Below are 24,462 nucleotides of genomic sequence, written 5' to 3'. Positions count from 1 at the left end.
TTTTAAATGTTGGTTTGTTGTTTGTTTTGGTTTGGTTTTTTTTTCCTATGAGAACTTGGTGTCTTTTGTGCAAAGTTCTAAAGAAACGTTGAAGATTTACAGGAGCGCCAGGGGAGAAACGCAGGGTGGTGGTATCTGAAGTTACATGAATAACCTGGACGTAGGAAGTTATTCGAGTCCTTTTTTTGCTCTGTGCTTATATTTTTTGGGGGTTCACGTTGTTTAATGCCTCAATCGTCTTGCCCTGTCTGGGCTTTCTCCTTAATTTAGAAAGCTGGGATTTTCAAAGGAGGCTAAAAAAAAAAAAAAAGCGAGTGCTTAAGTCATAAGAGATAAGGTATCTCTTGGGGAGATAAGCTCTTTGCATCTTACCTCGATTAGGTTTCTGGAGGATACAGCCAAAACTCTCTTGAATTTTAGGGTCAGCAGAAACTCCTACGCTAAAGGCTCCGCACTCCCCGGAGATGGAGGGAAGAGGGAGCGATGCTGCACAGGCGGGGTAAGGGACAGTCGGAGGCAGGTCCTGGTGAAAAAGGACTGACCAGCACCCCTGCATTCCCCCCACCCCCGCCCCCAGAAGCTGTTATTTGCCTTTTTAAATTTCATTTTTAAAATCCCTGAACAAATTCACGACTGGAAAAGGGGGTCGGTTGCAGGTGCCGCAAGTGAAGTAACCGAAAGGGAGGGAAGGCGGAGCGGCCTGATGAATGTGCTGTTCCTCTACTACAAAAATAACAATAATCAGTTTTATATAAATCTCTTTTCCACAAAGAGACTTGAAACCACCAGCACCGTCCCTAAGGTGTAGGGGGGTACCCCGGTATGGGTAATGAGGGCAGTCACCTTCCATGAGATACGCTCGCGCTGTGACCTTCCGTTAGGTTTAATGCAACCTTTTTATTTATTTCCAATAACTCCCCAATCAGTCAGCACTCTGCCAGGTTTCCTCTAACCTCAGATCACAGTCTCATAACCGGTTTTGGGGCTTTTATTGGTCTCCGAGGTAGCCAGAGCCATTAAGCTCAGTGTTTTGATTTGATGAGAGACGTTTCAAGGGTCTCAGTGTCTCTCTCTCTCACCTTTGCCTAAACATTTCAGTCCTGTCTCTAGGCTGGGATTTGGGATTGCAGAGCCCAGCCCTGCTATTCCTCAGCTCCCTCTCTGCCAGGCAGGAATTTTGAGGCTTGGTATTAAAGAGGTGCCGAACTGGCACTGAAATTTGCCTTTTTCTCCCCATTTTCACAGAGCAGGTTACACGTGGTTCACACCAAATCCCTGATCGAAGCCTTTACCCAGTGGGGTGCTGGAGGTTGGGTTAAGGTCCAGATGTCACCCCTGAGTCCTGAGCCGCCGAGCCAGCCTGGATTTGTAGCCAAGGATACATCTGATTAACCACATTCGGTGCTTTTTATAATAAACTCCTGATCTATAGCGGCCTGGATTTATCACTTAGTGGGTATCTGAGATGTAATAAGAAGCAGCTTCTTTTTTGGACCTGGCATTCTTTATACAGCCCTGTCACATTCTTATATTTCCAGAGGTGGGATACAGCCAACACGATCAATACTTTATTTTATTTCCTTTTACCAATAATTTTTTTAATCATAGTGTGTTTCTCTCATCCCCCACCTTTGGATAAATAATTACAGGGAAGCAATGCCGCATTCAGCACTTTTTAGAAAAGTCTGCGAAGGAAAAGCGATGAGGTCAGGAGAGGGGAAGGGCAGGAGCGTGCTGGGCCATCCGCTGGCCTTGGCATCCCCATCGCCAGCAGAAACCAGGGCACAAGGTACAGCCGCTCCGAAAACTGTGGCAGAATGTGCCGTTACCGACCTGGGGGGGGTTACAGGGCCCCCGCGGGATGGGGCTGGGGATCTCCCGTGTCCCCCAAGCTGGGCTGAGGGTGGGCCTGGGGGGACGTGGGACCCGGGGAGGCCGGGCTTGGCCAGTCTAACCTGTAGGACACCAGACTGGAAGCTGGGAGAGACCCAGTTTTACCCCCAGGTCTTGTTTTAGTACGTCTTTGCCCAAATACATTTCCTCACCAGTTCCCTTCTCTCCAGGCTTTTTTAGGATGAAAAGCTCCAGGGTTGGGACTAAGGTCTCTAAAAATTATTTTTCGGGGTGATGTGACCAGCCCCCCCCATCTTGCAGCCTGCTCTGTGCTCATGGGCATCGCCCGCAGACAAGGGGGGGACCCCAGAGGCAGGGTGCTGGGGTGCCCTCCTAGAGGTGGGGGGGATCAACACAGCCCCTCTTTGGGGAGGGCAAACTGGGCAGGGAGGGGGGGGGGTGTCCCACTTGCCCCCAGGGGGGTCCCACTTGCCCCCAGCGGGGTCCGGCCCTGCTGCTGCTGCTGTCGCCGGGCCAGGCCGGGGCTGGACCAAGATAAACTCGACTCCTGGCTTCAATCCTGAGCTTCTGCTGCTTCCTTGTGGCGAAATTCCGAAACGACACGGTCCTTCCCCGCCTCCCACCGCCCGCAGCCCCTGCCTGCCCGGGCACGGCGGCCGCAGCCCCCGGGAGACCCCCCCGCCCGCAGCATCCCCTGGGTACCAGGTCCAGGGAGGGGGTGGGCTGCACCCCCTGCCTCCAGGCGGGGCTCCCCCCACCCTGCAGTGGCAGGAGAGGAAGGTTTCACCCCTGTCCATCCCTGCACTGACCTTTACTGGGTCCTTTATAAGTCAAAGTGGGATTTCTGTCTGGGAGCCCTTCCCGGAGACCGTAAATATGCCAGAGAAGCTGATGGAAGCACTTGATTTTAGTCGTATGTGTTTTTAAAGACCTGAAATGTAACCCTGATGTCAAGACGGGAATTCACGGGATATTTATGGTGTAAAGCTTTTTTTCTCCCTTCCTTTTCTCCCTAATTTTAGTGCCGGTTGTTGCTCAGGATTAAACGGGGGCTTCCCTCTCTGTCTGACACCCGCAGCAATAACACACACACACACACCCCCCTCTGCTCCCCAAAAATTCGCTCTGGGCTGCTCTGCTCCTGCAGCAGCTCTCTCCCTGCAGTGACCCCGTTGTGGTGCCCAGCAGGGACAAGGAGAAATGTTCCCCAGGCAGGAGGAGCCCCGCTGGGGTCCGGGGTCGGGGGTCCTGGCCAGAGCGGAGCAGAGGGGAAGGATTTCTTGCCATGTCTCAGCAATGCTAATCCTGTTTATACATCGCCGGGTGACGCTTCACCCCCCTCCCCGGTGTGACACCATTGATTCATGTTCGGCTCCTGAACCTCCCTAACCCTCAGATCCCTTCCTCCGCTCGTGTCTGGGGGGGGAGAAGAGGATGGGGCTGGTGAAGGCTGCAGCATCCCCGGGGTGGACAATCTTGTGGGGGCTCCAGGCTGGGTGTCCCAGGTGCCCCCGTATCTCTTTTCCCAGTGGAGATCAGGGAGCACAGCGCAGCCAGGAGGGATGGGGAGCGGGTGGCCCCCCGCCGCCCTCCTCCGCCTGCTCGCTCCGGGGCTGCAGGGTGAAAGCTGAAAGTTGAAGAGTACAAAACCATCAACCCCTGGCTCTCAGCTTGTGATGGGAAATGAAAATATTTGGATAAGCCGCGATATGGAGCTGCTGCTATTTACAAACCTTGATCCTGTGGCCTGCACATCAAAAGGCCCTTCTTTTATAAAGCGCGCTCTGCTCTCCCGGCTCCGTTTTCAGGCTGTCAAGGGCATTATTTGATGTTCCTCTTTTGTTTGTTTACATTAATTAAGATGGGCAAATCCATCACTGTGACTTTCTCCCTCCGCAGCGGCGGGACGAGAGTGGCCGGGGCACACGCCTGCTGCAGGTGTTCGGCGGGTTTTGTTGGACGGATGATAAAACACACATTTGTTCTCCAGGTCGTGTGGACAGACTGACACTTTCCCGATAAAACACCACCACACCCCCCACACCCCCCCCCAGCCCCGACACCCACCCCGCCCCACGGTGACAAATGATTTTCTTATCTGGAACAAGGAGAAGCAGTGGCCAAGTTTCATCTCCGCTTCCTGCCCGGATGCTGGGGGCAGCGGGGTGATGCCGCCGCGCTCGGCTCTGCCCGACGTCCCGGCATGGCTGGAGATTTAAGGGAAGCACGTAACTGGCTCGGCGCAGAGCCCTCGCTCTGTTCCCTGGCTCTGTGCACCATCACTGATGTAAAATGCAAGAAATGCTGAATTTCCTCCCTGTTTTGCCCCACCGTAGGGAATTGCCCCCGGTTTGTTGCCTCCAGCATCCCCCTCACCTGGTAGCATGGCTGGCAAGCTCTGCTTTGCCAAGCCAGGCTCACCACATCCTCCTGCTCGAGCCTCGGGGCACTGCTTGGAACGGCAAGTGCCCAAAATGGGAAAATAAGTCAAGTTCAAGGCCAGCCCCGGCTCCTGCTCTTGGCATGGTCTTGCCAGGGGAAGGGTGTGCAGTGCTGATGCTGCTCCCCGTGTGCCCCCAGCCCTCGTGCCTCTGCCCGGGTGCTGTTTCGAGGGGTTCCTCGGGTCCCCTGGATGTGTGGGGCCGGCGGGACTGGGGCTGCCCCCAGTGCGGGCTGGAGGGGGACGGGGTTGGTGGAGAGGGTGGAGGATGGAGCAGGGCAGAACCTCGCACGCCACCACAGAGCTGGGCCCGTCTGAGCAAAGCGGTGTATAAATTTCAGTCAAATGAGTTGACAGATGAACGACGGTGTGGTCTGGTGAATTTTTGCGTGGGACAACCGTCTCTTTCCAGTGGGGTTTCCTTGGTGTCCTGCAGAAAGTTGTCTAAACTGAGGGGAGGTTGTGCAGGGCTGCTGCATCCCCCATCCTCGGCACGGTGATGCCCCGTTCCCACGGCAGCAAACCCCCCCGACCTTCCCATCACGACTCAGTGCTCCCTAAAAAATTGTCCCATCTTTATCATTTCCCAGCTAATTCACACCGTTAATTTTTTAATCTCCCTGTAATACACACCCTTAATTTTTTAATTAAATTCGCCGGTTTTCTAGAAATGGGTTCACCAGAATGGACCATGCTGAGACTTGAATTTTAGGCAGGGGACTCAAGAGCCCAGAGCCCTTCCAAGAGGAAGCAGCTTGATCTTTTTCGCTGTTGGGTTTTTTTTGGTGGTGGTTTTTTGTTTTTTTTTTTTTTTCTGAAGGAGGTAACTGGCACTTCATTTATCTGGGGGTTTGTTATGACTCTGGGCTAACAGATACCACACTTAGCAAACTCTCACTCTTCACTAATGGAAGATACTTGAATCTAATTGCCCCGTATCACCCAACACCGGAGCCTGGAGCATCCTCCTCCCACGGCACAGGCAGAGCACTCGTCCTCCGCCGGAGCGAGCTGTGGCTCGTGGGGACCCTTCCCCATTTCCCAATTCCCACATGGCTCCGTGCCCAGCCAAGCCGGGACTGTGGGAGGTGGGAGCCTGGGAGGACTCACAGACACCAGATTTACTCGTGTCAGCCTCGCCTCGGGGTGCCAGACCCCGGAAAGAGTTGAGGAACGGGAAATGCAAAGGGACAGTTAAACGCTGCAGTGGGGAGGTGGAAGTTGCTGGAATAATGGTGCTGGGTTGGGAAAAACGAGGTGTGAAATCCTGGGTTTGGCCGGGTGCAGTGAGCCCCGGCTCTTCTTCGGTGCAGGGAGGGCGAAGGAAGGTGATGCTTCATCTTTGCGCCCCGTTGTGTGGTTTGGGGGGGTCTCTGGCTGTGCCGAGGGCCCGGGGATGTGGGGGGCTCCCCCCTCCGGGAAGCCAGCCCTGCCAAACCACACCAAGCCTCACCGGGAGCTGTGGGCTTTGTTGCAAGGTCATCGAGGAGTGAGTTCGGATGGGTGAATTTTAAAAACTCCAAAGACGCTTTCTTTAAAAACGAAGCTTTAAAAGAATTGTTAAGACTCAAAAATAAAAAAGACAAAACCCTGAAACTTGTTCCTTGCCAAAATCTTAAGCAAGGCACTGGGGAGTTCCATTAGTCCCAGGATTTCTGAAGGGTCCTAAACCAGACTTAACAACACAGAGGCACAGGGAGAATATTGTCTTTAATTTGATATACTGCAGCAGTTTAGTTCACATTCTCATGCAGAGCCAAAATCTGGAAGGCTGAGAAAGGCAACCTCTGCTTTTGTTCAAAATTTAGAAGACGAGACAAGATCTGGGAGGATGAGATCTGCCAACTGTAAGGATGCGATAACCAGGAACCTTAAACTCTATCCCATCACTACTGATAATACTTCATTTGTTAAATAAATCAGCTTTAAATTTAACAGGATTTAAATTTTTTTTTCCCCCTCATATATCCATCAAGTTAAAAGTAAATTTATTTTACCAATAAAATCCAGAACATTGCTTTTGAATATTTTTATTTGAATTTCAGTCTCAGACCATATAGTGTTTAACATTAGCTGTGAATAAAAGTTAATAATCACTTCCTAAAAACTGCATTTTTCACCATTTTGTAACATAATACAAAATTTAAGTACCCAAATAAATGTTTGTTAAGCTGCATAATGACTGAAATATTTTTGCATAGAAATAGTGTGCTCTGCTGGTTAGCTAAGAGAAATGTTAAATTTACCATAAAAGGGAACTTTATCAACATGTTTTAATGGTTACCAGCTTTCCTTAAGAAAGTGAATAAAAAGTACAAATGCAAAACAACATTAAAATGGATGATTTCAATCAAGATGTCTTGCTCGATGATTTAAATCATCGCAAAAATTGACGATTTAAATCACTTTGAGTTAAATCAACCCACCCAGGGCTCCGGTTCCTGCATCTCTACTGGGACTGCCACCACCCAGAAAGCTTTTCATCACTTGGGCTCCTGCCCGCGGGAGCCCGAGGCTTTAAAAGGAAACATCTTTGTCCCAGACCAGCGCAAAGCAGGATCCTCTAATGAGCTCCAGACGCTCCCCGTGCCCTTGCTCCATCTCCTCGCGGAGTTGCACCGGGAGCGATGAAGTTGAGTTCAGTCTTGGGAATGGCAAAGGGGGACTTGGGGGCAGGAATTATTCCCATCACCTGCCTCCGGCTGCGCACGCCGGGCACTCTTTGTACTCAGTGGGTAGAAAGTGTCTGTTTCTCTCCCCCTGATTGCAGAAGAGAGCTGAGGGAATTCGCCGAGAGGTCTGCAGATGGATCCCAGGCTGGGCTGCTAACGGAGGTGGCTGCCTTAGTGGTGGGAAGACAGCCCAGCTCCCAAAGCCCCGCTCTCTGACGGAGACAAGGAGGCGCTCGGAAATTTCTCAAGCTCTTTCAAATTTGCAGAGTTTGCGTCTTATTAAAAAAAAAAAACAAAAACCAAAAACAAAACAAAAAAAACCCAAAACCCTCAGACAAAAAGCCAGAGCATCTGGTCAAAAGCTCTTTCTCAGGGAGAGGTTTCTTGGCCCTGGAGGTCCCAGCTCTGGGTCCTGGGATGCTGTGGAGGGAACGTGGTGGCACTGGGCTCCCGATCCACCTATCCCATGTCCTGCATCAGGCCCCTGCACACGGTTAATTGTGGCTGTGGACAGACAAGGGACTAAAAACCAGTATAAGGCACGTAGGACCCAACAAAAGCATGTGGTGCAAAGCTTTCTGTCGGTACAGATTGCCTTGGTTGAGTCAAATTTGTGCAGAACTAATCCTGAGGTGAAGTATGGTCTGAAATTCATTTGCCAGCTCTGGAGATGGTTTCTCCTGTGTGGTGGGGGCTCCCGAAGGCATCTCTGTGCCCATCTTCTCTCAGCTGCACTCCCTTCGTGCAAAGGGATGGTGCCTTCTTGCAGGGGGAGTCCTGACCTGCTCAGGTGATGCATCAGAAAAGGTTTTTTGTTTGGTTTTTTTTTTCCCAAAAAGCCTTCTGCCTTCTGCAGATCCTCACTGGATCTGCATGGAAGGGAGCCAGAGCGGGACAGCACCGTGTCCCAAGGGGCTGGGAGGTCTTGGATCCAGGAGAAGGAGACGTCAAATCCTGGTTTGCATCGCACTGAGGGTTTGCCAGCGGTTTTGTTTTTTTCTAAACAATATATCTGTATCCAGATTGGCAGTTGCTCTAGCACATTCATTTTGTAGAAAGGCATCCCTAAATGGGAAGAGAATAATTTATACTGACATAAAGCACCTTTATTTGGATATAACTATCTACATTAAGGAGGTTGGATTGCTCTCACCGTATCAGTATGGTGTAGTTGAAGCTCTATTACTCGTATATAAGCTATTCCTGGCTCTGCTCCTGATTTATTTGACTAGCAGAGCTAGGCTGGGTGTGTCTAGATTCATGTTGTGTTGATATCAGAAAATCAACGTTTCTTTCGTAATCCAAGGTATGTGATGTAAATCAAGAGGGCTCCAGGGAAGGCAGGGGCATTTTATCAGTGTAAAACGAGAGGAGAAGTGAGCCCAAGGGGAGGATTTACCAGAGAACGTGCTTTTATCATTTTACGACCTGTTGATTTTACTTTTCTAACAATTACTCAGAAGTAGGAAGCAAGGAAAAAATAGACCTGAGCCTAGATGAAAGGGAAGTGGGAGAACCAGGCTACTCGTTTGAAATGTAAGAGTTTAATAAATACGGGAAGGGCGGCTTCCTCCCACTCGCTGCCTGGAGCCCTGGCAAGGACCTTTCTTATCATTCCAGGAGTCGCACCGATGAGACAGCAATTTCCAGCGTCAAACTTGGACCTTTAAACCACGCCAGGGAGCTCGGGGATGTGGTTTGCCTTTGGTTTAATTGGGTGCAGTCCCAACCCGCAGCCATCGCACCCATTCGCGAACGGCGCTTGCAGGAGGAGGGGGGACACACCTGTGCCCATGGGGCCACCGTGGTGCTTCCCGTGACCAAGGGATGTCACCAGCATGGTCTGGAGGTACGAGGGCAGCAGTACCGGGGAGTTTTTGCCGAAGAACCCACCACCAAGGTGCCCCGACTGGCTTTTGAGATGAGACAAACCAGCGGCTAAATTGCAAATAGCAGTTAGGACTAATTACCTGCAAAATTTCTTTTTAAAGAGTGATGCTGGGTTTGAATGATGGAATAATGATCCCACTTAGCGCTTAGGTGGGGTTTTAGGCTTAGGAAACACTGTGAAAATAGCAGCTAATGATGCTCTGGGCATCAGCAGCCAGGTAAAGGTGAGCTGCCTGATTTCTAGAGAAACGCTGCCAAGAGCTTGGTTAAATATGCCTAAAATAAGCTGATTTGGTTCCCCAAGACTTCTTGTTAGCTTCTTAGCTTGCTGTGGACATGAAAGCCAGACTAAGACCAGCCAACATGGCTCCGCTCACCAAGGTACCCCTCTTTGGCATAGACAGCTGCCCCCAGGCCCCCAGCCCATCCTAGCTGGGCAGGATCAGGGAGGAACACCTGTAGCAGGTAGGCTCAGGAGAGGGTTTAAGCCATTCTGCTGCCCTGTCTGGGTGTGAAACACCGTGTGTTTTCCACACGGTGACTCAGAACTCGATTGCCATCAGCCATCTGCCCATCCTTGCCTGTTCCTGCCTGCAGAGCCCGTTGCCTGCCCCGTGCTTACCCCAGGTCTCTCTTAAAATCTCTCTCTGCCATGTCCAGTGCATGGGACCGAGTATTTGGCTGTGGAAGGGTCTTCTTACAGGGATGGTACCAGACTGGCTGGTGCCTGCAAGAAATAAATCCATTTGTAGTTGGGGAATAACTCCCACCAGTTGTCTTGGGATGACCACATCGGGCTCTGAATACTCTGAGAATGGCTCTGCCTGACCTGGGATTCAGTGACTGGGGAGAAGGTGGCAGCGTGTTAGTGTCAGGGTTAGAGAAACAAAAAAATAGCCGCAGGGGAAAGTCCGGGGTGGAGCAGCTCACTTGTGCACTCACCATGCCCGCGTCCCGACTGCGCTTCCCTACAGTCTGCAGACGCCTCCCCAGCATCGAGGGTGGCTGCAGCTTCCAGTCCCCTCCGTGAGGTCTGTGACCCCTCTTTATCCCGTGAGCTGGGCATCTTCCCGAGGCGGTAACAGGCTGAGGTACGCCAAAAATGCTTGCCTGGTTTTATTCTTTCTCCGGGATTTGCTCACTCGCCTTGTGTCCAACGACAGGACGGCTCCTGTCTGTTCTGCCCTTACACGAGCAGCCTTGCTGACGTCTTCCTTATATCTCTTTACCGGACTTGCACCGGCTTTGGTTTGCACAAGGCCAGGAAGGATGAGCACAGCAAGTTTGGGCTGTGGATTTAGTCATGCCCCTCCTGCTCCCCTCCCTAGCTGCCAGCATCCCTCTTCCCCACCCCCTCCCGTTCATTTTATACACAAATTGAGGTCTCAAGGGAAAGTTGTTCTTCATGTGAAACACAGCTCTACAGTTACAGGAGAGAAACCAAGTAACAATGAAAACCCTCAGGGAAATCATTTAATATTTCCAGCCTTCTCACACGGGTTTCTTGGCACTCGGGTCTGCGGAGGGGAAAAACTGATTTATGCCGTCAGTCGTTAGACAATGTGGAGGTGAGGTCAGGCGCGGGCATTCCTCATCTCTTCCCCGGCGCTCAGAGATCCCTTGGGCAAGGTGGAATCAAAGCATTTCAAATGGTAGAGGTCATGAGAGTGACACTGTAAGAGGTAAAAGAGCACAGCCTCCTGCCTCCTACAGAATGGCTGACACCTATATATCTTCATATTGCCATTGTTTCCGCTTGAAAAATTGCATGTCGTTTATTTTACTTTTTCCTAACCCTCCTCTCTCCTTAAATCCTCTCGATTTTCCACAGTGATCTATAGGAATCGTTTGTGTCAAGGCTGCCGATTATGTGGTACAGAATTTTTATAGGAATAAAAGGCCTGAGCTGTAAGATGGGCTTTAGCCAACAGGTGTCTGGTATTTTCACAGCCTTGCCGAGAGCCTGTAAATTAAAATCACATCTGCCCTTTGGGAATTTTTCTCCACTGATTTGTGGCTGCCATGAGGGGCCCAGGTCGAGCAGCTCTCGGGCACGGTGTCACCGTGCTGGGGAGGTACGGCGGGATGCTGGAACGTGATGCAGTTTGGCCCCTCAAAGCTGATGTCCCCCTTGGAGCCCGAGCAGCAGCCTGAGATGCTGCTGTGGACACCAAGTTTGTGTTTGCTGCTTGGGTCCTTTCCTCTTGGTGTTCCCATCTGGTTCCCTTTGTCCTCACCATTTGTTCCTGGCAGGAAAGTTCATGGATGAAAGATATGGAGGGACCCTGGTCTTAGAAGACACAGGAGGGCTCAGATGTGCTGTACTTTGTGTTTTCTGGGGGTGTCACAAAGTTGTGGCAGCTCTGCAGAGCGGCTCAGCCCTTCCAGGTGCCCATCTGAGAAAGACTGAGAGGAATTTCGGGGGTTGGACCCAAACCATAATGCTCACATCTGGACTGACATCCTACCACAGTACGGCATGGACATGGCGATGGTCCAAGACTCCAGACAGTGAATTATTTCCAGTGGGAAACTCCTTGGTAGGAAATTTGCTTCTGTTGGGAATTGGGAGAAATGGATGTTGCAAATCCCTTGGATCTCTGTATTCGGTCCTGTGAGCTCCACAAGTGGGTGCATAATGAAGCCGGAGAAGAGCTGAGCACCCTTTCTTCTGGCAGAAGGAACAAAGGTTGCTCGGCTGCACCCCGCATCGATAACCACCGGCGCCTTCGCTCGGGGAGTGGCGGGGAGGAGACGGGCTCCAGCCTGAGCAGGGCTGTGTCTCCGAGGTCCCCCCAATGCTGCATCCCGTCCCCACTTCTCCACTGCTTTGCTTTTAGCTCACCCCAGAGAGAGGAGAAGCATCTCTAAAGCCCCCCCTGAACATGTAACGAGGGGACACGCGTGGCACCGGCCACTGTAGGGAACGTCTCTTTGCTTTTCCAGCTGTGGTGGGGTCCTGGCTCGGGGCTTGAGCTCCCGGGTGCTGGACACGGGGGAGCGGGTCTCATTTGTGCGCTGTGGGAAGAGCACGTTTGCGTTCAAGTCCTCCTTGGCATCCCTGCAATAACGAACCCGTCAGCGCGGTTAATGGCTCAGATCTGCTGCTCCTCTTGGAGCCGGTGGTGTTTTTCTGCAAACATCTCAGGTTTGAGGCAGTAGTTCACAACTGGATAGCGGCGCCTGTTGTTGCATCCTTGAAAACCTCCTGGGACCCCTCCTGAAACCCGCTGCGGAGCGGAGGGGCACGAGGAGAGACGGTCCCACGCAGGGACCAGCCAGCCTTGCTGTCCTCCCCCACACCAGGGCAGGGGGGGATTTCGATAAGGCATCAGATGTCAGGCTTAGGTTTCCAAGGTGGTGGTGTAACATCAGTGAGAAGCAAATATTTGGCCAAGTGCACCCTGAGGTAAGCTGGTGTCCGGTGTAACCGCACAGCGTGCCCATATGTTATTACTTATCCATCAGCCTCTTTGAGTAACGACGTACAGGGCCGGGGCGAGGGTTGGCTTTTGTTAAAGCGTATATTTCAGCAGCGTTTAAATAAACTCATCGAGCTGCACGTCTCGTGAACTTTCCTATTCCATCTGTCTGCGCCGAGCCACCCGTGGAAGGAAATGGATGAGGCCTTCAAACCTTCGCCAGTCCCCGGAAAATGAGCCAGTCCAGTTAACAATAAATGGTGGCCGGTTGGAGCACACATGAGCGGTCTAGTGAAGAAGAAAAGAAAGTTGAGCTTAATGAAGTCCCTGCGCCTGTGTCCCTGCGCGTGGACAGGAAAGGACGGGTGGTTTATAACTGTTTATTGGAGTTAATGGTAATAAATTCCTCACTTGTGATGCATTAACTTTAATGTTTTCATTACGTGATGATTTAGGTTTTCCCTTTTCACGTTGTAAATCATGTTGTCCCGGTAGCGCAGCAGGTCGAATGTCTGACATAATGTTATGTTTGGGGGAGAGAAATAACAGGGGAATGAGTTACACAGATTATATATTTATATATTGCATACGTTACGCTTTTTTTTTTTTTTTTTTAGAGGACTTTTTAAAAAATTGCGTCCTGGGGAAGGCTGGACGGGTGGATGGGTGGAGAGACAGACCCATCTGAGCAGGCATTTGCGCGATGCGGCTTCGAAGGACCTGTTTCCATAGCAACTCCCCAAATCCACTTGGTGCTGAAGGGTTTTGTTGTTTTTTTTTTTTTTTCCCTCCCTCTTTGCTGAGTGTAAGCCCTTGGCTAATGAGCTGTGCAAATAGATATTGAGATTTAGTGTTTTTTATTTTGCAATTATAGACTTAGTGAATTGGAAGGAAACTTTTGGGGCAGAGCTCTGCCTCCTCTTTGAATTTTCTTTTCTTTTTCTCTTTTTTTTTTTTTTTTCCTTTGGCAAAGTTGGTTTAACTTCAAACTCACTGTTAAATTTTCCAGACAGAATTAAAAAAAAAAAAACACCCAACACCAATAAAAGTTGGAGGCTTTTTTCCATCCTCTTGGGCTAAACCCCAGGCCAGTCTACAGTCAACTGTTTGCCATTGACTGTCTCTTCTCTTATTTGCTTATCAATCATAAAAACCACAGTCATGGACTCCTCTGAAAAAACAATGAACCCAACACTAACTCGGTGCCTAACAAAGGTCCATCTGTATGTCCCCTATCTGTTTGTGTTCGGTCATTAATTGTGGTCCAACAAGGACGTTAGGGGCAACACAGTTAATTAGGCACCGTTCAACCCCAGGTGAGAATTGTGGTTTTTGTGAGCGACTTCCATGGATTTTGTGTTTGCTTCTGACTGTCAGCACTTGTCAAAAGCCTCAGCCGTTGCCTGGGACCAGTTAATCTTGGTTCCTGCCTTCAATACTGGTCTGTACTGGCTGCTACAAGAGACCATTTAGCAATTCCCCGCCTGTCCCAGAGGAAGCTCAGGGTTTAGCTGCAGTTTTTGGATGGGCTCTTTGGGTTGGGAAGCCTTGTAGCATCCGAGGGCTCCTGAGCCTGAGGACGACTGATCCCGAAGCTGAACACAGGGATATTTCAGTTGATAATTTCCTCTCGATGATTTGTTGCCATTGATTTTTAACTGCCTCTTGCTTGCTGACTAGCTTTCAATCTAGGTAGTTATCATGGGGTGGATGCCTACACCCTGAATTTTGCTTACTAGCCTCTTTTGAAAAGTCACGCTGAAGCCTGAATAAATCTCCCCTGCCATGCCTTGCCTTTTCTTCATCTACTTTCTTATTTTCCTGCTCAAAAAAATGCAATAAAATTAGTCTGGCACAAGATCTATTTCATGTGATCCATGTTGACAATTGTTTAGTTCCCCATTTTCTTTGAAATAGTTGCTCATTTCGTTCCCGTCGTTATAAATGATCCCCAGCCGTTTCCAAGGCGCTGAGAGGCTCGTTGACATTCCCCAGGCTCTGAGGCAAGCGTGTCTGAGGGCTTGGGAGCCACCCAGGAGATGGGCTGTGACCTGAAGCAGGAGGACGAGGAGGCCAAGACCAGGGGGACCACGCTGAGGGATGGTGGCTCGCCTCCTGCGATGGCCTTTCTCCTCCTGCTCCATTTAGTGGGACATCTGGCCATGCCCATTGCTGGCTTCTTCACCCGGCTGCAGCATCTGCGTGGTACTGAAAAGGTCGTGCCCAGCTGTGCCCGATGTCTCCAGCCTCCATAAGCCAGAGTCTGGAGCCAAGGGGCCAAGCTCACTCTTCTCCTCCCACGGGGGACTGGACCATGGGGTAGATCTGGCTGGTAACTCGGATTAAGGGCACCTGGATTTAGGGGGGGGGAATCTGTACCCACATGGATCATGATGTGAGAAAGCAGAGATGCTTTCAAGAGCCTCTTGATCCTGGAAAAAGGTAACGGGTGGGTTTTATCTCCCATAAGAGTCCAGAAGGGGCGTGGCTTACAAACAATTCCTTGGTTTTACGTGTATGAAACGTGTTTGAATAGACCCACAAATGCCCCTCGACAGTGGCCGTTAGTGCCAGCAGCCCCAGCAACCACGTCCTGGGCCCGCTTGCCATGGCAGACCTTGGTGGTGGGTGGGATTTCCAAAAGCTTTCAGCATTTCCCGAGTCCGTCTCGCTTTGAAGGCAGCGGGAGGGGTTGTTTGTCTCTTTCTGATTGTTTTTTTTCTCATTAGCTGCAATGGAAAAAGAGCGCAGCCACCACAGAGGGCTTTGGGAAATCACAGCCGATTGTGCTCTGGTTTGAAATGTATTTGGGTGTTCCCTGCGAAGTCCCCAGGAGCAGAATCTGCTCTTGGCACATTTGAGCCTAGTGAATAAGCTGGAGGATGGGGAATTAGCTGTAACCGTGGTGCCTCCATGCTCCATCCCTTTGAAGAGTCGGTTGATGTGACAGCGTGGGCACCGACGCGGCCCCCGGGCATGTTTGGCTGCAGCTACTGTGACATTTTGTGCAGCTGGTGTGTATGACTCAGAGACCAAAGGGGCGAGAGCTGAAAGCCAGAGGTCCTTGAGGACATGGCGAGGATGGGGCGGAATGGTCACGACGCTCGGCAGCCAAACTCCTAGAAACTTTGCCCAAAAGATGACGTTTGGTCAGCAAAGCCAGAGGCTTCATCGGTGGGTTCAGCCTGATGCAGAAGCGAAGCCTTTGAGGCTGAGAGCACCCGGGGGGTGAAATCCCAGCCAAAGTTGAGGTGCGATAAAGAGGGGAGAGGAAAGAGCTGGTGTCGGGTGTGGGTCTCTGGCTCCAGTTTTCTCCCACTCCTGAAACGCTACAGCTGCAGAAAAGCGGTTTGCAGGATTACGGCACAGAGCTGTTCCCAGCGCCAGCAATGTGCAGCCCTTCTGCAGGAGGCTCCAGATGTGGATGGTGGATTGGGAAATTCATCTGTGGGAAAATCCCTGGGGATGAGCAGCTCCCTCGGGAGCCAGGCTTGAGAGGCTGCGGAGGATGGAGGAGAAGCCACAAGCGGTTTGTGGTGCTGGTGGCACTGGGAGGTGTCTGGAGGAGGTTGGGGAGCTCATCGGGCTCAGCCCCCGGAGGAAACAGCACGTGGAGGGTGGGCAGCGCTGCCAGGACCAGCCGTCTGCTGGGCAAAGGGTGGGCTGGGGGAGATGTCAGGGTGAAGGGACCCCTGAGACCATCCAAACACAGGCACAGCCCTGCCGGGGGTGACCGGAGAGGGGCCGCGTGTCTGGGGGAGCACAGATGTGTCTCTCAGCTGAATCTGAGGCCTTTTCTTCCTCTGTGTTTATAAATGGTGAATGGCCATTAGTGGTTGGAACAAATGACCAGGCGACGGGCTGGCTTTTCCATCACTTGGGAGTCCTAGATGGGGTGAGCTGTGGTTTACCTGCCAGCTGTGTGGTCCTGGGGCAGAGGCATCTGGCAGGGGCCGCCTGGGCAAATAAACCCTCTGCCCTTAGAAATCAGAGAGCTTTCTGGGGCTGGGCTCCCACCTAGCCTCTCTGGATCTTCTGGGCATCCATTAGGCTGCTTTAAAGAAATAAAAAACCCCAGGGACTGTCTTTGCAGGTTAATTTAGCTATTTGCTTCTAGCAAAAGCCATCTGGATTGTTGTTAGGGGCAGGTTAGGGACATGGGGGGGGGGGGGGGGATGGGGACACCCCACATAGCCCCAGCCCCATCTGCAGCCAGGCAGAGCCCCGAGCGCCGCAGCCCCTGCACTCACCCACCTCGCACAGATTTAATCTTCTCGGCTCTGCATTAGAGAGGCTGCGTGCAACTCGCAGGTTACAGCTGTCATCTTCGTGTCATAGTCTGTAAAACTTAAAATTTCCAGAGCCTGTGCAATCGAATCAGCCCACGCAACCCCTCCTTAATTGTATTAGTTTGTCTGAGCAGCCGCCGAGTATTTAAGAAGAAGGGAGTCTCCTTTCATTCTGATTTTCCTGCTGGGAAACTGAGGCACGGTGTCTCTTGCAGAGTAAGAGAGATTTGGGCTCCTGACAATGTTTCAGAGGTGATGCCACAGAGATGCCCCAGCCCCGGGGAGCTGCCAGCCCAGCAGATCCTGGGATTCAGGGCCCCAAATAACCTGAAACATGGGATCTGCTTGCTGGAAAATTGATCTCAAATAGGGCAAAGCACAACCGAGAAGGCAGGAGCTGTGCCAGGGGTCCTGCCTGCTTACAGGCAAGCGCCGAGTAAATGGGTGAAGAGAGAAGATGTGGGGCTGGAAGAGGTTGTTGCTGACTGCCATCGCGCTGCTTCCCCACTTCGGTTGTTCTTTGTGGTGTCTGAAAGGTCCTTGCGCTCCCCCAAATCTCTCTTGGCAACCGAGGAAAGGGCAGAAAGCACATCCCAAGGAGGACCAGGGTGGCCAGACGCATCCCTGCCTTGGCTCAAGCAGCAGCAGCATCCTGCACGCTGGCAATTTCCGCAGCCAGTTTTCTTGGGGGAACGGGGGGCAGAGGGAAGCCCCATGCTGATAATGTACTGAAAGTAAATGAAATTAAATAAGCAAAGCAGCACTCGCAGCTCCTGCCTTCCCCCCTGGGTAATTCAATTCGAGCGCTCGCGCTGATGGGATCTCGCCGGGGCTGCCTCCGTCACCCCGCTGGGGCCTGGATTCTTAACGTCTAAATAAAAGTTTCACTCAAGCATTTCTTATGCTCCTGCCAGCGGGATCAGCGAGCTGGTGTTGGGTACGTTAATGTAATATTCATACTCGCAGGGTCTCCCTGTGCATGCGGCAGCACCGTCCCATTTTCATAATTATAAATGTCCCGTAAAATGACATTTAGATTTGCTTTAGCAAAAGGGGTTGGGGCTTGGATTTGAGAAGACAGTGTGCCTTTTCACAAGTCAGATGCTCAGCGTCACTAGAAAAAAATGCCTGAGCGTGTTTGTGCAGGGCGGGTGCCTTCACCTGTGCACAGAGGAGGGATGCCAGGTTGGTGCCCTGGGAGGTGGCAGGGCTGGGGACACTGTGGCCTCTGCTCACAGCTACTCTGGCAACCCGTCTGGGGCTGATGGGCTGCAGAGCCCCTTCCCCAAATTCAAGAGCCGGAGGCAGCGCAGGGTCCCATCTCTGAGGGTGCAGGAGCTGCTCGGGGCATTATTCTGTGCACCCTCTGCATTGGGAAAAATCTTCTGGTAGTGGCCAGTCTGAACCCTGGAAGAGAATTTAGGTCCTTTTCAGCATCCTTGTTTGTTTTCATTAGAAGAAAAATAATAAAGCTGACGTTCAGCGCTGTTTGTAGGAAGGTCTCGATTTCCCCTCAGCTCCCCGACTGCTTGTGCAGTGAGTTGCACTTACTAAAGGCGAAACCCTGCTCCTTTGCATCCTTGCTGAAGCTGCCACTTGCCTTTCTCCGGAGCAGACTCAGAAATTAGTTCAACCCAACTTATACTGGAGAGAAATGAGATTTCTCCATGCGGGAAGGGGCTGTCTGTGTCCTCCAGGCGTTGCAGAGGGGCAAGCCCAGAGCATCCAGAGCTTCCTCTAATCTAAATCGCCTCGGACAGCTTTCACAAGCCGAGGATTTGGTCTTTGAAGGATGCGGTTTCCAGCCAACAGAGGAGACAGACGTAGGGGAGCCTTCCCACCAACCCAAACTTCGTGTCTGCCGTTCACCCCGAGAGCCATTGGTGGAGGATTTATAGCGAGCCCAGAGTTTGCAAACTGTAAAACAGAAAAATGAAAATATCCTCTGAGTGAGGGAGGTGACGGAGGGGATGGATTGGGCCGGGAGCTGGATGTTAGTGAGACACCCTAAGAAAACAAGGGAAGGTCTTGGGACCTGGGATTCTGGGAAGTTGTTCATATGGCAAAGGCTGCCAAGGCTGGGCACCGGGGAGGTGATCAGTGGCGTTTAGTTAGTAATTTTTAGTCTTTTATTACACTAATCAGTTTTAGTGTTTTAATACAAATTATGATGACAGGAGATGAGCAGGAGAGGACGGGGAGACCTGCTCAGCAGCCAGCCGGCCGTGGCTTGGGGACATCTGCCTTTGGGGGTAGGATGTGGCCATCACCTCGTGCCATGAGTGCCAGGGCTCCTCCGTGGCCACAGGCTCCATCCGCCAGCCTGGGCGAGGTGCCGTGGTCTCGGTTAGACCAGACATCGGACAAAGGGATTGTGTTTTCCAAGCTCATAAACCTGCCCAGATCCCACCTGGTGCTGAAGGCTCCCAGGAACCCAGCGAGCCTTGGCTGGGGGGTAAAGGGCTGAGCATCAGCTTGCTGAGGATGGGTCTGTGTAGCTGCGTGATTTATGATCCTGATTTCCTTGAGGGCTTCTGGGATCCTGCAACCGGGATTGGGAATAGCTGGTGAGATTGTGCTAGACCATGATTTTCACCTCCAGCCGCTGATCTGCCTTCCCAAGCCTCTTCTGCAGAGAAAGGGGCTGAAAATGTTGGGCTGAGGGGTTGTGCAGATGGGAAATCCCAAGGCTTCGCTTTGCTTTGCTCTCTCTAGGGTTGGAGGAGTTCGCACTGAAGCCTGGTCAAGACACAGGGAACATTTTGAAGCAGGGATATCTGGAGAAGAGGTCTCGAGGTAAGGCCTGACAAGTACATCACAAGATAAGGTTTGGGGATGTCACCTCAGAATTACCAAGAATGCAAGTTTTCAGATGAAGAACAAACAGAAAAATACATCTTCTCTGCGGATTTATCTCTAGGCCCATGCAGAATCTTTCAGGCTTTTCTTACACACAGGGAGGGCACAGCCTTTATTTATTCTCTTTTGCAGATCATCAAACTGCACAAAGATTAAAACCCAGAAATTGAATTAAGCAGCAGCCCAGTCCTCTAAGGCAAGATGTGCCCTTCTAACGAGCACTACCTAATGAGGATAAAATCCCAGTGAAGACAAGGTAGTTCGTAGCATCACACACATTAGCAAGTTGAGATAAGGACTGTGAGTCAGCCTCAGGTTTATCTTGATTTTACTGACTCTTGTGAAAGCTACAAATTATTTCCTCATCACTCAGATTTTATCTTGATTTATTTACTGTATGACAGGTGGTATGAGGCAAGAACAACCCTTTTTTCCTCATGGCTGTCAGCTGATCTGTGTAACTGGCCCTGTGCATGTTTTAGCTTGCTCCAATTACAGAGTAAAAGACATTTGCTTAAACCTCAATTAGGGAGGTTTAACCCAAAGCTGTGTTCTTTCCCAGTTACCAAGGACTAAAGGGTCACAGCAGCTCAGCTCAGCTCTTCCTGGAGAGCTGGGAAGACTTGCAGGGGCTCCAGCCTGGTTCTCCTTGGTTGAGGTTTGTATCTAAACTTGTTGCCTGAATTTTGTGCCGGAAATCTGCAGGATTTTGTTGGGAAAAAATTATTCTTTCCCCTAAATGTTCATCTGAAGCATATGATGAAAGAGCAGAAGTATTTTTTACTCTTTTGCTGTCCTTTTCTTTCCAGAGCACAGCTTTTTCGGCTCAGAGTGGCAGAAGCGATGGTGTGTCCTCAACAGAAGGACCTTTTACTACTACGCCAATGAGAAAAGTAAGTGGTGAGGTATCTGCCCCTGGTCCCCAAACCGTGGGTGGTGGCTGAGGGCACAGAAAGGGCTGGAAAAGAGAACTGGAGAGCCCTTGCTGCAGGACAGACTAATAGCTGACAAGGGAAAAGCGTGTACCGTGGGAAGGTTGTAATTCCCTACCAGGGCATAACAAGCAGGTTCTAGAAAGGTAGAGCTCAGCTTGCTTCCCCCGCCCTGAAACACCTACGTGGGTATGGGACGAAAGAAGAGAGACCGAGCAACAGAGCTGTGCGTAAATATAACGAGGTACCGAGTTTTCCATTAGCCATCAGCTGGGCTTCAACCCCCTAAGTGACTGTATATAATCCGTGTGTCAGTGTATATAAATATTTTGCAGTCATGCTCCATCAGGTACATATAAACAGACAGCTAATGTCTCCAACAGAGTTTGGCATGATTAGATAGATGGCCTTCCTCTGTTCCACCCATCCAGAAAGACAGCATGCTAACAGCTTACAAAATACACACGTACATCCTTGGTTTACACTGACCAGTCTGCTGCTAGGACAGGATTAAACTCCAGTGGGTCATGGGGATGAAGCTGAGTCTTTGTCCTTCTTCCACATCCTTTGCCCGAGGATCTTGAGCACTTCTAGTTTCCAGACAAGCTTCCCAACTGCCCTCACCCTAGCAGGGGTTGTGCAGGGGTACGAGCTGTTAGCAGAGGTAGGTGTTGAAGCCAAGGGTTGACATTTTGTGAGGGACGAGGGGTTGTCAGCTTCCCAATGCTCTCCAGAAGACAACAGGGTAAAGCAAACCCGTTATCGATGGGCTGAAATCCTTGTACAGGGCTTGACCTCACCCCTGGAAGTTTCTTAAAGATCTACAAATCAAAAAAAGAGGTTAAGAGCGACCGCCTGAATTGTGCGTCCACGCTTCCTCAAGAAGATTCATAAGGAAATACTGAGCTGGGGTAAATAAAGACGCCTCAGGTGTCTGCAGGGAAGTTCCCTCTCTCCACCCTGGCTGGCACCGACCGTGCATGCGCATCGGCAAGGTCCGTAGGCCAATTCTCAAAGGCTCCACTTAGTATTTCTTCCTGTACTCCAGCCCGTTAATGCCTTACCAGCAGAATAATCATTGGTATCATATTTCCCCAAGTACACAGTGGTCTCTGCTTCATTACAACCAGCTCATCTCACGCAACCTTCTGACCCTGGCAACCTTTTGCAATCTCTTGAGACTTAAAAGGGCATCCTCTTTACTCTGTCTTTATGAAGATTTTATAATATTCCCTTCGGGTTTCCTGGAGGTGGACATATTTAGAGCGAAGGGGGTTTTTTTCTGGCCGTTTCCCATCGACACGTGGTGTACTTCAGGTTCCCTACGTGGGCAACAGACATCTGCGCCACCCAGCAGTACTGCAAGCTTGATAAAAAAAGATGCAAACTCCAGGTTTAGCACGTTTTTCTTCTTCCAGGCAAGCAACCGAAAGGCAATTTCTCCATTGAGCACTACAGCGCCCGACTGGCTTTCCATCTCCGCAAAGACTCTCGAAAAAGATGCTGTTTTGAGTTAATCTGCCCCGGAAAACGCACCTACGAGGTAGGAACTGGGGGAAAAAGTGGACCTTTTGTGCTGGTGTGAGCACTAGGCACGAAAGCGCATGGTCCTAGGTCTGGGGTCAGCGGCGCAGGCTGGACCTGCGGCATCAGGGGGGCTGTGAATCTCCAACCCCCCTGGCAAAACAACCCAAAGGGCCCTGCGGAAGGTGACGATGCTTCTCCTTCTTGGCAGGTCATCTCAGTAGGGACTTTCCCTTGGCACGAGAGTGATCCTGGGCTCTCTTTGCACTTGTGGGGCACAAGGGTTAAGTGAGAGCATGGGGTAGAAGCAGTAGAGGGTTGGGTTTGGAAAGCCCATTTTTAAATAGGCAACTCAGAGACAGTTTAAAATTAAACCTGCAGTTAGTTGAGTGTCCAGGGGGGAGCCTAAAAACTGATGTAATGAAAAACTTGGCCTAATCCACAAAGTGTGCATGAGAGCCTTCTTGAGCTTCAGGCAGGTTTTGGATGTAGAGTCTTGGTTCAGAGTCAGTATAGTATATTCAGTGGGGATTGTGGTTTACATCTGAATTATTTTAATGAATTAAGCTTGACAGCCTTCCTCTGGGATAGTCTAGCTTTGTTCCGCTTCTGCTTCCCTGTTTGGAATAGGCAGATAAAGAAGTGAAATGGCTTTCCCAAAGTCACAGGGTCGAGAATGGCAGATCCAGGTTCTCCATCTCCTGTTCTAGCTGCAAATTTTTTTCCTCTTCTTCCCTACGAGAAGCAGCACAGTAACAGCTGAACCTCTCTTCAGTTCACAGCCCCAAGCCCAGCAGAGGCTGAAGACTGGGTGGATCAGATCCAGTTCCTCCTGAAAGGTGAGTCTGGCAGCTTGGCCCGAGCCAGTGCGCCCTGTTTGTTTGGGCAGATCCTGGCAGCACCTTCCCACCCAGCTTAGGATGCTCCTTCCAGCAACTCATGGGCTTGTGCTGGTTGCCACGACCTTGCTGGGGTCCCAGCATCCCCTCTTAGCAAAAGAGATGTTCTGGGGCTTTGCTGTCTTGAGCGGGTGCTTACAAAGAAGTGGTTGGTTGGAGCCCTCAGGCATTTGTCAATTCCCCAGCGCTTTTGGCTGGTTTTAGAGAATAGAGCCCTGTGATCTCTCTAAGGCTGCAAGTGTCACCAAGTGGGGACAAGAAAAGGGTGGGAATCACTCCTCACTGCCAGGGTCACAGATCTGCTGTTCTGTGCTTGGCTGATGAGGAACGGGCTGTTGCTTTGGCTTCACTGGAGTTGTTCCAGTTTGAGACCAGTAAAACTGAGACAAGACTCCAGCCTTGACTATGGAAACCCTCTGGAAACCATAGGCAGCCTCCCCGGGAATGGTGTCAGGCTCAGTTCCTTGAGGCACGTGATGAATTTGGCTTTGGTCTCTGGCATTTGCCATCCTCTCTTGGCCTTTTCCTTTGTTTTAGCCTGTTCCCAGCTTCCATCCCATTTTCTTCACCCCGGGTCCTCGTGGGCCACGCAAGGTCCATGGTGAGCACAGAGTACAGCAGCACAGGCTTCGTTACTTGATTTCAGCTCGCCGAAAGTATCAGCACCCAGCTAGTACTTTGATTTTCTCTTTCTCACCATGCTTTTTCTCCCTTCTGCCAGACCTGAGCTCCCTCACTATCCCATATGATGAGGAGGATGACGAAGAGCTCTACAATGATGTGGACAGTTCTGAATCTGTGAACACAACATCCCACAATACTGCCCTGAATCAGGATGAGCCAAATGTTGAGGGGGAAGACAATGACATCTACGAGGTTTTGCCAGGTGAGAAACCAAAAGCCGAGCCGTTCCCCAGCCTCAGCCCTGCAAACGCGGCAGGAGATCTTGGCCACTCTATGTGTTGATGGGAATGAACGTCTAGGACTCTGCTGAGTTTAAGGGACCCATAACTCAAAGGTTCGACCCCATTTCTTGGTTCAGACTGGTTGATGGGCCACAAGACCAAACCCTTTCTGTTCTGGTGAGGTGGAGGGTTTGTAAATTCAGGTGAGGCAGCTTTTAGAGGTTGTGCTCCGTTCAGCTCAAGTAATATTAAGTTTGGTGAGAGTGGAATCTCTGGGCTGTGTTACCTGGAAAATCAGACTTTAGACGATGAAAATGCTCCCTTCTGGGCATGCAGTCATGGCTGTAACACAATTACTGGCCTTCCAAGAGATGATAAAATAACCGCATTAAAGACAAGTGCTTGTTCACTAACAGCGCATGAGGTCTGGAGGTAGCAGGGCAGCGGCTACCGGTTAAAGGGGCCAGGAGCAATCTTCCTGGCACAGAACCAAACAGCCTGCGAGGGTGACACGGTCTGCAACGTTTCTTACCGTTATAGCAGAAATCACGGTGTGACATGCCCCAGGGCTTTGGTCAACGGGTCACCTGAGCCTCATTCAAACCCACGTGCTGTTCTGCCTCTGCGCTGAGGTTGGGAACCCCCAGCCCTCTGCACCCCATTCCCGAGAGCAGGGTCCCTCGGTGTCTGCGTTCAGAGATGCAAAGCAGGCCCTTGTTCCTTCTTATTTATTTCAGAACTTTATATTTGTAGTGATTTAAACTACAAAAAAAAAT

The 24,462-nt window shown here is 50.9% G+C and overlaps 1 protein-coding gene across 1 annotated transcript in view; it reads left to right on the top strand.

Annotated features, from left to right (window-relative positions):
• SKAP1 (src kinase associated phosphoprotein 1) overlaps positions 1-24,462 on the top strand; it is a 156,963-nt gene that overhangs the window by 109,214 nt on the left and 23,287 nt on the right. The window contains exons 5-9 of the mRNA XM_074926765.1: positions 19,283-19,363; positions 20,236-20,319; positions 21,777-21,901; positions 22,658-22,721; positions 23,503-23,667. Coding sequence (XP_074782866.1) covers positions 19,283-19,363; positions 20,236-20,319; positions 21,777-21,901; positions 22,658-22,721; positions 23,503-23,667 — 519 coding nt within the window. The remainder of the gene's footprint in view (positions 1-19,282; positions 19,364-20,235; positions 20,320-21,776; positions 21,902-22,657; positions 22,722-23,502; positions 23,668-24,462) is intronic.

Source organism: Athene noctua, chromosome 25 (assembly GCF_965140245.1).
Source record: "Athene noctua chromosome 25, bAthNoc1.hap1.1, whole genome shotgun sequence".
Taxonomy (NCBI): domain Eukaryota; kingdom Metazoa; phylum Chordata; class Aves; order Strigiformes; family Strigidae; genus Athene; species Athene noctua.
Note: the sequence above shows the minus strand (reverse complement) of the source record. Positions and strands in the feature narration are given on the sequence as shown.